The sequence below is a fragment of the Xiphias gladius genome, chromosome 21 (assembly GCF_016859285.1).
Source record: "Xiphias gladius isolate SHS-SW01 ecotype Sanya breed wild chromosome 21, ASM1685928v1, whole genome shotgun sequence".
NCBI classification, from domain to species: domain Eukaryota; kingdom Metazoa; phylum Chordata; class Actinopteri; order Istiophoriformes; family Xiphiidae; genus Xiphias; species Xiphias gladius.
Window position 1 is genome coordinate 31,738,222 of NC_053420.1, and position 17,129 is coordinate 31,755,350.

General features: G+C 36.5%; 1 protein-coding gene across 3 annotated transcripts in view; it reads left to right on the top strand.

Moving 5' to 3' along the window:
• cadpsa (Ca2+-dependent activator protein for secretion a) overlaps positions 1-17,129 on the top strand; it is a 215,638-nt gene that overhangs the window by 164,348 nt on the left and 34,161 nt on the right. For all 3 annotated transcript variants that reach the window (XM_040115542.1, XM_040115544.1, XM_040115543.1), the window contains 6 exons: positions 2,577-2,732; positions 3,725-3,872; positions 8,095-8,169; positions 10,046-10,129; positions 11,463-11,495; positions 15,017-15,124. In XM_040115542.1, coding sequence (XP_039971476.1) covers positions 2,577-2,732; positions 3,725-3,872; positions 8,095-8,169; positions 10,046-10,129; positions 11,463-11,495; positions 15,017-15,124 — 604 coding nt within the window. The remainder of the gene's footprint in view (positions 1-2,576; positions 2,733-3,724; positions 3,873-8,094; positions 8,170-10,045; positions 10,130-11,462; positions 11,496-15,016; positions 15,125-17,129) is intronic.

Consider the following 17,129-nt stretch of genomic DNA (forward strand, 5'->3'; position numbering starts at 1 on the left):
AACTCTGTGAGGCTGTACTTTCTAAATGCTAACATCAGCATGCTAACATGCTCCCACTGACAACATCTGCTAATTAGCATTAGCAACACCAGTACAGCTGAGACTAATGGGAATATCATTAGTTTTGAGGCTATTTGCCCTCAAACCAGAGATTTTGATCTGATGATCCCTTTATTTTTTACTTATATACTGTAACTACTTGGATATTACTTAACTAATTTACCCACTTTTCTGCTTAAATATCATGGAATGTAGTTCCTGTACCTCAGAGTTCCTGTTGCTTTTCAACATCTATAACAGGGTTGCTTCACAGTGCTAGACTAGGAAATCCTTACAGAATTTTCTCTCATCTCCTAGTGACCTACTGGCCATCAGCCTCACTGTAGCTAAAGTTAAGTCCTTTTTCTTTCTCCTGAATGGAGTGGATATGGATTCACATTCATGCAAACATCAAACACAGACTACTATAATCAACCATCACTGGTTGCTATTGTTAATACTGGTGAATTCATTTATAACCGCAGCAAATACCTATGTATCTATGTCTGGTTAGACTGTCTGGTTACCAAAAATTAATCCACACTTGTAAATGTTAAACAAGACTAGTTCAAAACCTAGTATATCTGGACCACCCTTTAACTGTTTGCTTCTCTTCTACTGTCTTTGCCCCATATAATGTATTTTAATTCAGCCAAATTCCCAATTAAGCTGTTCTTATTTACATGTTTCTCTGTTTCACTGCTAAAATCCTGATTTATAAATGTCACGTCATCTGACAAATCAACATACACGTAAATTAGAGGCAACGGCTGTTCTCTAATTTCGGTTATATTTACCTGTAAAATGGTAACTCAGAGAGAAAGTTGTCAGCTGCCGTGTGGTCAATTGAATTAAATGCATAGAGAGGTTTGTCTGCGGAGGAAAAGCCCAACCTTGCACTCGTGGGGTAATACTAGCGACTCTTTTCGCTAAGTAGCAAAGGTTTGTCCAAACAGAGGCTAATTTTTTGCTAAGTGCTTTTTTGAAGAACAGTTGATAAAAGAGAGTGAAAAGTCAGTAAATCTAGCGACAAAGTCGCTAAGTTGGCAACACTGCCTGTAAACACCCCCATGTTGATGCAATAGAAACTGTTTGCACCTGTTCATTTTGCAAGAGCACCAGCCAATAGTGTAACTTCAGCACTTAGACACACGGCATTCGACTGACCAATGGTGCAACTTTATGACGCACTCAGTCACTCAGTCAGTCACTCAGTCACAGACATTCGTGTTTATAGGGCTTGCCCTGCTGTTGCAGTCCAGACAACAGTAACATGACCTGAGTGGTAGCTTCTGTCCTGGTTATGAACTTGAATCTTTTCATATCTTTCCCATCCAAAACTTTCATCCAGTTACCTGATGTTCTAGCACCCTGGTTTCTATCTCCTCTCTTGGGGCAGATGGTTGAGAATGTGTGTGAATTTTTAATGCCTCTGCATTGTTGAGGCATTATGTTTTGGGGTTGTCCATCCATTCATCCATCCCATTCTCGTGAATGCGATATCTCAGGAATTCCTAGAGGGAATTTCTTCAAATTTGGCGCAAGGATGAAGTGATTACATTTTAAAAATGTCAAAAGTCAATAGCCAAGGTCACTGTGACTTCATGTCTGTCCCATTCTTGTGAATGTGATAGATCAGGAATGCCTGGAGGGAATTTCATTACATCCTACATCCCATTCACTTGGGTTCAAGGATGAACTGATTACAACTTAGTACTCATAGGTCAAAGGTCATGGTCACTTTGACCTCACAAAACATGATTTTGACTATAACATTATGAAAAAATTTCACATAAATATCAAATAAATTGAAATGATGAAGTGATGACTTTTTATTTCTAAAAGGTCCTAGGTCGACTTCGTTCTGATACCATAAGGTTCTGCAAATACACTTAATATCTTTTATTAAATTATTTTCTTCCCACACGTCCTGGAGAATGTGTTGTTTAATGCCGTAAAAAGTCTTGGGAAGTGATGAAGTTGCACACAAAGTGAAAATATCTTTTAAATTAATGGGCTGGATTTTTCTTGCAGATAAGACCATTTCACAGTACATTAGAGTCTCCTTCACCAACAGGCCTCTTGGATTTGAAAATATCTCAAAAAAGGATTTCCTGAAATGAGTAGGGACCCAGAATATATCCAGCAAAGAATAAGGAGAGACCTTTATCTTTTGTCTTTCTTCTTGTTCCTCTGTGCAAAGGTCCATCTGAGCAGATTATTTGAAAAGAAAAACTTTTATTACATGTTTTATTACTGAAGTAAACACAAGGATACACATGGAATCAAACTTAACATGTCCAAGGATCACCGGCAAAAACATTACATGGGTCATTCCTTATTATCAGACAACTACCATCTCAGTAACTTAAATTAAAAATGCTTAAGAGAATCTGCCAAAAACTCTTTATTATCAGCTTGATTTGTGCTTTGTGCTTGACTTGATCTACAACCTAAACCAGAGTAGAACACCATTGTTTTCCCCTATTCAAAGTTCTAGTCTTAACAAAGCTAATTTTTGACCTGCTGTTCTGCAGTAATGGTTCAGGGACATCAGAGGATCTCTTCTGGAAGCTAGATGCTCTACAGACCTTCATCAGAGATCTCCACTGGCCAGAGGAGGAGTTTGGCAAGCACCTGGAGACCCGACTGAAGCTGATGTCCAGTGACATGATTGAATCCTGTGTAAAACGGTAAGACTGTGTTTTAATGTACGTTTATGGGTCGGATTGCAAGCCAGAAGCTGTGAATAATTTGTATATATTCTAATAATGTGAATTTTTGTAAACTGGGTTTTCAAAACATCAGCTACATTATCTGTTAACAAGCTAGGAAGAAATACTGGGGCACTATTGGTGGTGTATCTTTAACATGAGTAAATACTACTTATACTAGTTTATATTTTATATAAACCATATATAAAATATATATGCGAAATTAACGCAGGATGCAACTGGCACATTTGGTGGTTTCAGTGGAATATAACTAGTAAAAATCAGTAGCCTTCTAAGGAAGTAGTAAGTGCAGAGTAGTAAGAGCAGGAGTTTAGTATGTTTTATTTTTTTGAGTAATAAATTGTGATTTACCACCGCAGCGTCTTGCTGGATGCATCACATCGCGGTCTGGCAAATGTTTAGCCATGTTCAGCTTTGTTGCAAGATGACCCTGTGTTTTTTGCTCTCTCCATTGGCAGCCCCACTGGTCGATGGACTGGCCTCATTCAAATGAATGAGATGACTGTGTTTTTTCTGAACACAGCCATACTGTACAACTGAGACTATTGTTACAAGAAAAACAATAGCATTTGTCAAGTGTTGAAATTCTTTAAAATTAACCATGTTTATCTGTACTTGACAGAGACTGGCTGTGTCAATAATGTCTCTTCATAGCATCATGTTTTTATAGAGATTTGAAACCTTGTAGCGAGGGGTCAGGGTGGAAGGATTTGTCAACAAAACACATGACTGACATGAGAGACAGCTGTTCACTACCCACCTCCTACTGACAGTCAGTGTTGGTCTCTTATGACCATGACAATGATCTTTCTTAGTTCCCTGGACTGTAGCTACTACTAATACTTTTTTTTTTTTTGGGGGGGGAGGGTTGTTGGAGGACTAGGACTCATGACCTCTGTATTTTGTAAAATCCTGGCTACGGCCCTGTACATTTCTCCCCTTCTCTAAAGAACACGGGCTGCATTCGAGGCCAAGCTTCAGAGGAGCAGCCGGGCCATAGACTTCCGTGTGCCGCAGTCCATCTGCACCATGTTCAACGTCATGGTGGATGCCAAGGCCCAGTCAGCCAAGCTGTGTGCCATGGACCTGGGGCAGGAGGTAGGAGAAGACACTAATGCCCTGGAAACTAATTTTCTTTAAAACGGTGGGAACCCTATTTTTGAGCAAATAATTTAAGCTTAGTTTACAATTTAACCTGCCACTGACTGTTCATTCACACCATACAGTTTCCCTGTTTAAATCTGATATAAGTCAATCTGTTTTGGTGGTGAATGAAAATTAATAACTGTCTTTCTATTTTGACTGGCATTAGCAGATAAAGGTGGGAAAGTGTTATTTTTTTCTGTTACTTGACTACATCTTTCTTTCATTGTCTCTTACTTCTTTTGCAGTATTCATGTAATTTTACATGTGCCATGTCACCTCTATCTTTCCCCTTTTCTGCTGTTTTTTTTTCTCCTTTCTGTCATGTGAAAGTTTGTTAGAGACTGGGTAAGTGTGGCTACGAATTCAATTGAAATCTCACCCTCCAGTTCCCAAATGTATAATTAGTCATCAGTTTTCCCTGTCTGTCTTCCTCCACTTGAATTGTTTGGATTTCATTAGCATATGTGTAGATAGCATTGAATATACATGGGGTAGAAGTGAGAAATCTCACATTTCACAGAATCTCGAGACTGATACCAATTACTAACGATGAATTAATTATTGCTAAGTCCTTCGCTGTTCTGTTGGGGCTACACGGCTAAACAAAAGGATTCCTCACAGCGATACTGCCTTTGAGTGTCCATGATTGCAATTCCCTAATTTAGCAGAACTAATTGTTCTTAAGTCTTTCACTGGGCTCTGATTCATTGGAGAATCTCCAGGGTCTAGAAAATGATTATAAAGCACTACATTATTTACATGCAACTAAAAAATAAAACAAATAATAAAACACAGAAAAGCAACGAAGTACTTAATAAATAAGAAATATAAATCATTAAAAATACAAAGGCTTTCAAAACAAAGACCTGAAACAATAAATTAATATATTCTATTTATTTATGTTTCAATTCTTTCAGGTCATTATTTAATGTAAAAAATAATGTTTTAAAAGAAAAACAAGATATAAAAGATGAATTTATTCTATAATCTTCATCTCCATTTAGCAGCAACAACTTCACATTTTTATAGTAATGAGTGCAGTCATTTGCTAACATGTATGTTGTTCACCTTAACATTTCCTCTAACTCTCTTCCTTACATCCTTATAGTATACTGCAGATATCCGTTAACATTTAATTCAAAGGTTTGACTGATAATGACTTTTCATTACATACGGGATCTGGTCCAGTTACTGCGTCAAATGCAGTTTAATTCATTACATCCAGTATTTATGTAGTGTACAACTGAAGATGTTTACAATATTTATATGTACTAAGCCAATTAACCTGAGGTGACTCTAATTTTACACTTTGCCTGAGGGTCATGGGCCACTTCTTTTCACAAAGTGTGATTTTACAGAGTTCCTGAACTGCCAAATAAGGTTTAAACATTTTTGCAATATTGAGATCTCAACTCATGAAAAGATATTATGTTAAAAGCCATTGTCATGTGGGAACAAATGAACACATTGGTTAATGAAACCAGTGCCTTTATCTAAATGTAAGTCCTTCTGTCTTGGCCTTCTGACTGTGTTGCCCGTGTTATCCTTTAAATGGCTATGTGCATAATAATGTACAATAAGTTAAGTAAAGAAGCACCTTAATATTTAATAAGTCATCTTGTGCATACAATTAATTTGTCTCCGCAAAAAAAGAATAAAGAATAAAAACAAGTATTTTAGAACTTTGGGTTCTCTGGTTGTTTCAGTACTGGCATGCAGAAATCACATATTAGTCAAACCCTAGTTAAAGGAGTTGCATACTGTTTTTCATTTTTAATAATCCATATGCTGCTTTCAAATGAATTACAATACCTGTTTCTTTATTGTTTATTACCTAATGAACAAATAACCATCCTCTGTTTGTTTAGTCATGTAAATGATTCAGATTTCCCTCCAAGCCTGTCCTTGTCACACATTGTAATAGTCCTGTAGATTCTTACATTCTCCTCAGCTGTGGTCTTAAAAAAATAATGATATATTAATATTGCTGAGGGTATATGACAGTCAGATATAAATATAAATACCAAGGAGTCATAACAATTTCCAACAAAACTGCCCCTTCTAACTCTTAGCCATCTAACAATTACAAGTTGGGATGTCTGATCAAATTATTTTGTTCAAGCTATAAAATGAAAATGAAATAAAGAATTTAATTCATCCTCAAAGAACTGTTTGTGTCAGAGATGCTCAGTGCAATTAGTAAAAATAAATGTATTCATACTGTAGCAGCAGAAGGTATGCACTGTTGATTAAATACTATATGTGTCTGACAGATTGAAATAAGTGCAGAAGTGCAGCCACTAAATTTGGCATACTTCATTTTGCTTGATCTATTTGATCAAAATACTAGAGGTCCTGATTCAAAACTATGAAGCTGATAGACTTGATAGTTGATAGTTGAATGATAGGTTAATTGGGAGAATGTGACTCCTGAAACTGAAGGGACATGATCAGCTGACCATTGTCTTAGAGGAGACTTATCACTTTGTTGAAAATGGAAAAATAATAGAGACTGTACAATGTGGTTACAGAGTGAAGCTTCAACAAATGATCTATGGTTGAGTAGAGAAAACGGCTGCAGAGAGCACACAAACCTGACGACAGAATTTATCTAGCTTGTGCCATAAAGTTTCATTTTAGCCTGTCATCAAGTTACTCACAGAATTAATGTTACGTAGTGACGTCTCACATAATCTACAGCCACCGACGTATGTTATTTTAATTGATGAAAGTGACAATCAGTGTCAGCTAAAAATGAGTAGCTGCTAGATGTACAAATGTCTTGCACACTGCTCTTTTGCTAATAAGAAAGAGAGACAGGGATAAATAATTCAGAAAAAAGCTTTATTAATATCTGAACCTAGTGAGTTTGTGTATTATAACAGTTTGTGTATTTGACCTCCAAGTCAGTTGCACTGCCCAAATCATTTTTCACATTTGCACACAATTTTCACTTGCATGTGTGAGCTAAATGCTCACACTGCAACGTGCAGCTGACTGTTGTAAAGGAAAGCAGCTTTGCATCACAAACAGGCTTAGGTAGAAAGAAGACAGTAATTTGCAGTAAAGAAATTATCAGTATTTGGATCTATTCTAGCCAGTATCAATCCATTAAATTATTCCTCAATCAGTACCTTATACCAATCCTTGGGATTGGCTTGGGACATCTCTACTTTAAAGGGAACATGGGACATTTTCAAATATTGTACATTCATTTCAAAAGTTATGGACATCAGTCAGCTATGATAACATGTTACTGCAGCCTCTCAAAGATTTCAGACACACAGAATGGCAACAACTGACAACTTATCTTAACACAAGCAGTTTTTGGTTAACATCACATGCAGTACTGCTCATTCTCATTTCTAAACTCTTTAAATTTAATTTTTCATCTAGAGTACTGATATGGAGCTGGTGTGTTTAAAGTTTATAATACAATAATACACTATCCAGCAACATGAAGTGTATAATGAGTGTACCTCTAGGTTTGGTGTTAGGCCCCCTGATATTTAGTCTATATATTATTGATGTTCCACAACACTGTCACAGGATAGAATTGCAAATGTATGCTGATTATATACATATACAAAAACACCTGAGTTACCTAACAAAAACATAGCTACCTAGCTATCATCTACTGTGGTAAGAATCACACAGGGGCTTGAGCAATCATGTCTTAGTTTAAACACTGTCAAGATAACAAATGTCAACAAATGTAATTGATATAGTTAGTGAACTTAAATATTTTTTGGCGTGATAATGGAAAGAATAGAAAGAGTCTTTTTATGGATGTAGCCAATATATTTGTGCCTTCTATGATCCTTTCCCACGTGTACTTTTGTATAACATACTCGGGGCAGACTGGAGAAACAGTCATTAAACTTGCTTGTTCTAATTTAGAGGATGTAGTTAGTGGAAACCCTGTCATAAAAATATTTGCATTGCAGCCCATCAGTAACATGTTATAGTGATATCACGAGCAAGGATAGCCAAGTATATCACACAGGTGCTCTTACAGAAGGTAACGTATAAATGTCTATGAGCTAAATATTAATTCAGTCAGTATAAATTGATATAAACATGTCTAGTTTCCTTTAATGTCTACTGTCTCTTCAGGGTGGAGTTACTAAGTGTGGATGAGAAGAGTAATATGTTTTTTTTTCTTCCTCTGTAGAGACAATATCATTCCCAAATTGACAATCTAATTGAGGAGACGGTGAAGGAGATGATAACTCTGCTGGTAGCTAAGGTACAAAATAGTACAATACACATTTAAACAATGAATGGATGACTGTTGACATTTCATTTTGGAAAGCAATCAAATGATCACAGACAGATGCAAAATGACTATAAAGAGACAAAAATAACTACAAGGAGACTCAGGAATACTCAAGAGGACCATGAATAGATGCTAAATGATCATAATGAACACACAAATGGTCACAAAACAACTACAGAGGGACTCAAATAGACTCAATACAACCAGAAAGAGACACGGAAATACAGAGGGATGCAAAACAACTGACAAGGAGACTCAAAAACCGTAGAGACTTAAAATGTGTCCAGCAGACATGGAAGTTAACTAATTCACTCAACAGTACTTGTTTATTTGGAAAGTGTATTACTAAATTACATTTCAGGGAAAAATATTTTACTCTTTAATTTATTACACTAATTTTTCAGATTAAGTTATATTTAGCAGATTAGGCTTTTATTATCTTAATAAAAAAAGTTTGTAACATATTGCTGTTGGGTAAAATTGTTAATTCTCAAAATTGAGAACTTACCAGGAACTCTTAAAACAAGCTTTTCCAGATTGATGATTCAACACAGAGTAGACGGTACTCTCTATAAAACTTGTCCGTCAATAGAGAGTGATGTCTAGAGAGAATTATACTGGAGAATTTTCTTAATGGATAGAGAAGCCAGTAATCAATAATCTGCTCTGAAAGTATGAAAATTGCCAAAACTGGACATACAGTGGCTTCAGCAAAGTATTAACTTAACTTGTTGCATTTGATTGTGTTGTAGATTTAAGTGGATAAAATTGTATTTTTTGCGTGTCAGTCTATAATCAATAACCCATAATGACAAAGTGAAAACACATTTTTAGAAATTTTTACAAATCTATTCAAAATCAAAAACTGAAATCTCTCATTTACAAAAGTATTCAGACCCTTAATTAAGTACTTTGTATAAGCACCTTGGCAACAATTACAGCTTCAAGTCTTCTTAGGTAAGTCTCTAATACTCTTGCACACCTGGATTTGGGCAGATTCTCTCATTCTTCCTGGTGCTGCCACCACCATGCTTCACAATAGGGATGGCATTAGCCAGGTGATGAGCAGTGCCTGGTGTTCTCCAGACATAGTGTTTGGAGTCCTCCTTGACCAAGCTCCTTCTTTACCAGTTACTCAGTTTGGCTGAGTGGCCAACTCCAGGAAGAGTCCTGGTGGTTCCAAACTTCTTCCATTTCACAATTATTGATGTCACTGTGCTCCTGGGAACACTCAGAGTATTAAAAATTGTTTAATACCCTTGCCCTGATCTATGCCTGAAGGTCTACAGAGAGTGCCTTGATTTCATGACTTGTCTTTAGTCCCTTCATGCAGGTTGAATTGTGGGACCTTATATACACAGATGTGTTTCTTTCTAAACTATGTCCAATCGATTCAGTTTGATAAAGGTGGACTCCAACGAAGTTCTAGACAAATCTCAGTAAACAGGATACACCTAACCACAATCTGGAGTGCCACAGCAAAGAGTCTGAATACTTTTATAAATGAGAGATTTCAGTTTCTGATTTTTAATAAGTGTCCAAACATTTCTAAAAACATATTTTCACGTTGTCATAACGGGTTATTGAGTTTAGATTGTTGGGCAAAAATGGCAATTTTATCCATTTACAATTAAATCTAAAACACAATAAAGTGCCTAAAAAGTGAAGGGGTTTGAAAACTTTCTGAAGAAACTATACATTTTAAGTCTACACGGACGACGTGACATATTGCTGTAGTTTAAACTGCACTACAGCAGCTCCTCACAGACCTGCATTAGCAATGACTTCCAAGGCTTTTAATTGTAACAGACTGTTAAGCATTTTTTTCTCTTCTCCTCTTTCTCAGTTTGTGGTCATTCTAGAGAGTGTGTTAGCGAAGCTCTCCAGATATGATGAGGGAACACTCTTCTCCTCCTTCCTATCATTCACAGTAAGTAGCACATATATGTAGATTCAACACCATCTTCCTTCCTAAAAAACCTTCAAGTAGATAACCCACCAGCTTCAGTGTTGGATATTACAACTTACAGCCAGTGCAATACACTGGGTGACCATAAGCGATCAGGGCGCTCTGACATAAGTCCATAGTGTAACCCTCTTATCTGAATTACTTATTTGGGAGTTTAAACAATGCAACATTAGAATTTGTAAATGTTGTAAACATTAGATTTAGCAGAGTTACCTCCAAGTTTAACTTTTGACTTATTGTACTTATAATAGTTGTGCGCTTATGCAGATGAAATTTTAGAATATAGTGAAAAAATATTAGACATTTTGTTTTCACTTCCAGGTTTCTTTAATAAATGTTCCATATAATACACACACACACACACACACACACACACACACACACACACACACACACACACACACACACACACACACACACACAATATGTACACACACAAACATGTATACATTTATTATATTGCAACCAGCAGAAAATTTTTTGTAGCCTTCCCCAGATCTGTGCCTCGACACAATCCTGTCTCTGAGCTCTGCAGGCAGTTCCTTCAATCTCATGGCTTGGTTTTGTTCTGATATGCACTGTCAGCTGTGAGACATTAAATAGACAGATGTATGACTTTATAAATCATGTCTAATCTATTGAATTTACCACAGGTGGACTCCAATCAAGGTGTCTCATCTCAAAGATGATTAAGAGAAATGGGAGGCACCTGAGCAAAATTTAAAATGTCATAGCAAAGGGTCTGAATACTTTTCCTTTTTATAAATTTACAACAATTTCTAAAATTCTGTTTTCACTTTGTCATTATGGGGTATTGAGCATAGATTGATGAGGGGGAAAATGAATTGAAAAGATTTTAGCATAAAGCTGCATGATAAAAAAATTTGAAAAAAGTGAAGGGGTCTGAAAACTTTTGGATTGCACTGCAAATATACTATATATATACACACCATTCAGCCACAACATTAAAAAACCAAGTCATGCTTTCTTTTGTTTTTTTCCCACTTTAATCTTTCATGCTAATTTTAATCCAATTTGACCTTTTTTGAAGCCTTTCTCAGCACCAGCTTAGATTATTTTAACAACTTCATTGGCAGTATAGCAAAAACCAGGTTATCGAATTTGTGAGTTCACTTTTGCAACTGAAATCACCACGTGTCACTGTTGCCAGTTCAGTAGGCACTAAACAACAGGCTGTACAGTTTCACCACAGTAGCCTTTGGTCTGAAAAGTGGTGCCACAACTGGAGTCCTGACTGTATTTCCACCCACTTCTCTCTCTATTTTATGTCAAGGTGAAAGCTGCTTCAAAGTATGTGGATGTACCTGTAAGTGAGACTTATTATTTTCTGACTCTCTTTTATGTTTGTATTAAAGTTTAAATGCCTTAATCATCTCATTAATCAACCTTGTATACTACAAAATACATTTATCTACAACTAATTGGCTTTGACAAATACAGTTTGTTTTGGAGGAAAATTCATGTCCTGGTTAGGTTTAAGCTACTAAAACTCTGACTTTTGCTAAAAATATTTAAAAAGTGGCCATGCTTTGAATTGTCTAGACAGAACCATAAAACATTAATCCTACTTTAGTTACCACAAGTAAGTATGGAAAATTAATGAAATAAAGACATGTTCTGATAAGTTTGTCACATAGTGCTCTAGGATAAAAGACTGAGAATAATGTCCCTTTTATGTTCATTAAATTGAGAATTGATTTTGAACCAAGAATCAATTCTGAATTGAACTGTGACACCAGAAATGTAAATTTAATTTTGAGACTCCAAAAGATGTCCTCATGTGACCACTTTCTTAAGAAAAAGACTTACTTAATACCAGCAGCAAATGTAAAGGTTCTTGGTCAATTGTCATTGTTCAGGTAATGTATCCAGATTCAGATCGCAGGTTAAAGGTACCCTTTAATGTTTTTGACGTCTGGTAATGTTTTACATGCAGAACTACTTTATATTGGCAGGAACTATAGCCCAATCATTACTGGATTTTTAAGATTAATACCAATTTCAATTTTTGAGAGGTAAAAAAAATCCAAAAAAAGATTTATTGGTCAACATACATTTTTTAATATAAACATTTTTAATTGATTTGTCAATTGAAGAACTATGGTCAATATATTTACTGAGACAGACACAAGTCCTCCAACCCAAATAACCATAGAGGTCATTTGTCCCTATCCTTGGGTATGACCTACAGGAGCGTTTCTTGAATTAGTGTCCTATGGTGGCACGAGACAGCCACAGACAAATTGTTAAAAATCACAGTTGAAAAATAAGTAACTAACCCTTTTATGATTATATAATGATTATGATCTTATAGTAAAGGTTTGGTTAGGTTTATGCACGAAAACAACTTGATCAGGTTTAGGAAAAATTCATGGTTTGGGTTAAAATAAGTACTTTTTTTAAGATTAGAGGATCTTGTCATGGTTGCAATAATAATCACATGATTAAGATTATGGAACAATCATGGTGATGGTTAAAATGAACAACACTGACTGTCAGTCTGAAATCGGAAAAATGGCCGCAGTCTCCCATGTTAAAGTCCAATGTTTTCCACCTTGACCCCATCCTTATGCGGACTTTGTCGCTATACAATGTCACCTGACTTCCTCCTTTACTCCCGTCATAATTACTATGGCCACCAGAGGGTCACTTGCATGTAAACATGTCATTTTTGGGTATTTGCTTAAAAGACTGATGCTGAAGTTTTACATTTCATTTTAATCTTCGAATGAAAAGTTTAAAGTGGTTTTAAAGATTAAAATTAAGGCATTTTGTTCCCTGGTGATGCATGTGTGTTTGTGTGTGTTTCTTGTGCATGTACAAATATTTGACCATGCTTTCACATGTCGAATCATAATCCAGATGGTACTGGCTGTCGTATTTCCAAAATGAATGTCCCTGTGTTTCCTTATCCCAAATGTCCATTCATATGCATGTGACCAGGCAATGACAGCCAGCCATCCCTTGTGCCTCGCTCTCTGTGCAGTTTACATTGTAAGTCCATGTTGGAAAACACATGCCCATTCTACTGTCAGGGAGGTGGTGAAGTGGTCTGTGTGTGTGTGTGTGTTTGTGTGTGCGTGCATGAGATCTGTATTAGCTGCCAACACTTCGGCCGTATCAACATGCCAAATTTCAAATTAATGCCTTGTCAGTGAATGTGACAAGGCACTGTGTACGCTGGCAGGGGTCGCAGTTTCTAGCCCAGCACGCTAATTATGTCCTTAATGTCCAAAATTAGAGTTTCAATGGTGAAAAAGACACTCATTTACACATTGTAAGCACGATTGCAGATGTGTTAACTTAGTTTAGTAGCAGTTACTGCTGAGCTCTTTGCATAACTTTTGGAATCTATGTTAGCTAGAGGAAAGAGAAACGGACAGGGAAATGGAAAATGGGAGGAAAGACCGAGGACATAAGGTGGATTGATGAAGAATGAGAAACATGTCCTGGGAACAGTTAGATGAGGCTGGAGACAGAGGCCTAGGGGAACAGAGGGACGGATTGTGACACTAACAGTTGCTAATTGGCTCTGAACACGAAGTACAGCTTAGGCTAATGGGAATGTCATTAGTTTTGCAGGTATTTGACAAAAGGACAAACTCAAATTTTGAAATTATGATGGTGCTAAATTAAATTACAGTGGATCACCGCAATTATTAAGGTTCATCCTCTGGGGACCATCAGTGTCTATACCAAATTTCATGGCAATCTATCTAGTAGTTGCTGAGATATTTTAGTCTGGACCCAAAAAGGTGGAAGAAACTAAAAACCAATATTGCCATCCATAGAGTCGTGTTTCTAGCATAAGTTAAAAAAAAAAAAGCAGTCATTAAATAATGATATTGGCAGATTACTTTCTGTGGTTTTTAAATTGACAGTGTAGCTTTTTGTGTCAGTTGGTTCCTTCACCCTAACACTAATGGCCACCTTTCTTTAACATTTGCAGTGAATATTCCAGAACCCCTGAGGATGAATCCTAATGTTTTTGATAACCTCCTGACATTTCCCTTGGCATCAACTTCAGACCAAGACTTTCTGCACACAAGATAGTTCAAAATCTAATGGACAGACTGAGATGAAATTTTCTGAGTGCATTCATGCTCACCAGTTTCTTAACCGGTTTGATTTATTGACCCAGCGGCTTCATCTAATGAAATCCTTAGAGGGACTTTGACATTTTTAAGAAAATCAGTGGCATTTTGTTCACTCCATATTGATTGATCGTTGCAATGAACACTAGCACAAATTGTTTAGTCTTTTTATATTTGTTGTGAGTGTTCCAAAAGGCATAAGCTCAAAATATTCAAAAGATTGTTTTACCTCAACCCCACTGTATATTCTGTATCAGTTCGATTTAGCTCTTAATTGAAGCTATAAGGTCTTAACAGTGAGTGACATGTTCAAACCCAGGACTGTGGTTTTTTTGGCTGTACTATTCCATCAGATGGAAATATTCTACATATCTTATAGTCTTCAAAATTCAACCAGACATATTTGGTTTCTTTGGAAATTTCAGGGTCTTCACTACAATTAAAAATAAAGTTTGAATAATGAGTTTGTACTGACTGACTGGACAGCTGCTTATTTAGGGGTTAATTTTATCCTCTTCAAAGTAAGTGATTATACTTATATGCAATAGTTTTGTTGTTGTTGTAGATATTAGTTTCAAAATGAATGTTTATATTTTTTACGTATTTAGTAAATATAATTTCATTAGAACTGGATGAAATAATATTTTAAGATATTTTTTATGTCACCAGTTGGCTGAACAAATGCCATTTTCTCTTTTCCCCTTCTTTTTCTGTTTTTCCCTGTTCCTTGCAGAAGCCAGGGATGGATGTGGCTGATGGTTATGTAACGTTTATTCGTCATTCCCAGGACATGCTGCGCGAGAAGGTCAATGAGGAGGTGTACATAGAGAGATTATTTGATGTAAGTAAGCCATAGCACCTCCTTCTCCACCAAAGGGGGGCTTAGTAACACAAGGTTTCATTCACTCCACCTGCGATGTGGAGACCTGTGAGTGAACCAAAGTAAGATGATTACATCCAGGTGATACCTGATTGAAAACTGCTCAATGTATAGTACATGTGAGCTTTAATCTAAATGGAATGCAACACAGTACTTTTGTACTTTTTTCATTGTTAGACAGTTTAAAAAACTCATAATATTTTGTGTTAAAGGAGTTTATGATTCTTTTTTTTACATTTTACACTACTTCATAACATAGATCTTCCAAATGTATATAACACGATTGTCGATATAAGCAAATTGTTTTAACCAGTTTTTGCACGGTCACTCCCATTGATTTTCAAATGGCACAGAAAACAACTCTAGGCTAGGCAAGGCATATTTATTTGAAAAGAAGACAAGACAAGGCAAGACAAGGCAACAACAAGGCAATTCAAAGACAATATATAAAAGAAACACATGACATAATATAAAAACCATATAAAATAGAATTTAAATGAATTAAAACAAAGTAAAATAGAAAATAAAATAAGATTAATCTGGGATATTAAATCATGAGATTTCCACACAGCCAGAGAAAGTAAAAGTTGCTGTCTCAGTCACAGCTCAATTATGAAATTCAATTGAAAAGTGGAGTCTCTCCCCTGCCGGGCTGCTGACTGTGCTGTCAGCTGCACTCCGGAGCTGAGAGTATCAGAGCGGCCAACAGAAATGAGTCATTCTGCCCTGCCTCGCACTGTCCGTTGTTGGGCTGCCTTCCGTTTCCATCACCTATCTCTTCTCCATCACAGTTGGTTTTGTGGTTCGGTCATTTTAAGACAAGACCCGGTCTGTAAAGTTTACAGCCTACCACACTACTGCCCCTGCATTGTTCTGTGTATTGTGAGGCAGCCAAAAAAAAAGCAGTGAGTCTACCCACAAAATGCAAATAGACTTGGGGTCATCTCAACTGATGCATCCACTCATCAACTTTTACGGGACAGTTAGGGCATAAAGGAGCAAGGGATGCGGTCACTATTAATGCTTTCACTCATGCACTGCAACCCTGAACTTATCTAGACAATACCCAGAGCAGCTGTATGTGAGAACACAAATGTATGAATCAGTTGGACCGGACGTTAAATGGGCTTCACTACTACCATGTATGAATAAAGCAGGTCATTATCAAGAGAATTCTGTGTTGATGACGTTTCTATCATGTGACTGCCTCAAAACTGGAGGAATACAAACATCCGAGGGTGATGAAGAGGGGTCATTTACACGAAGATGCCAATGAAAATGTCTAACTGGAGATATGGCGTCAGTTTGACATGTCCTGCCTCCTATATTCTCTACCCAGGTACCACCCCTCACCTAAACCAAATGGAATATTTCCAGTGGGTGAGAATGTGTGACACAGACAATCTCCTGTTGTGTGCTAAATGTGTCAAAGGGCAACTCCGGACAATGTCCAGACTTGATTCACTGGACATTGTCTGGCGTTCATGTGAGAAACGTTGCTTATGAAATTGTCCCTTAACCTGTTGGACACTGATTTTCAACTCTAATTTTCCACAATTTCATACATATATATAACATTGAATGAATTTATATGCATATTTTGTATCTGCAACTTTTAGACTATCCTCAGCAGAAAAATAGTGCATTGGTTGTTTGTGCAAATACTTAAAATGACTTTAGGTTTATTGACAACACTAAAATACATTTTAAGATACAACATTCAGGGATAGAACAACAAAGTCCTAGACTTATTTCCATTGTTGTCCCTGGTGTTTTTTAAAGCTTATGTTTACATTTTCATTGTTGGTTTCTTGTTACTATGACCACAATCTTTCCCTAACCTTGAACAAGTAGATGCAGTTGGTTGTCATTGCCCTCATTTTGGAGGGCACACATTTTTGTTGACACATTACCTTTTTTGATATTTAGTTTGGAGGACTTTGCCATATCCAACACTTGAGGTAAG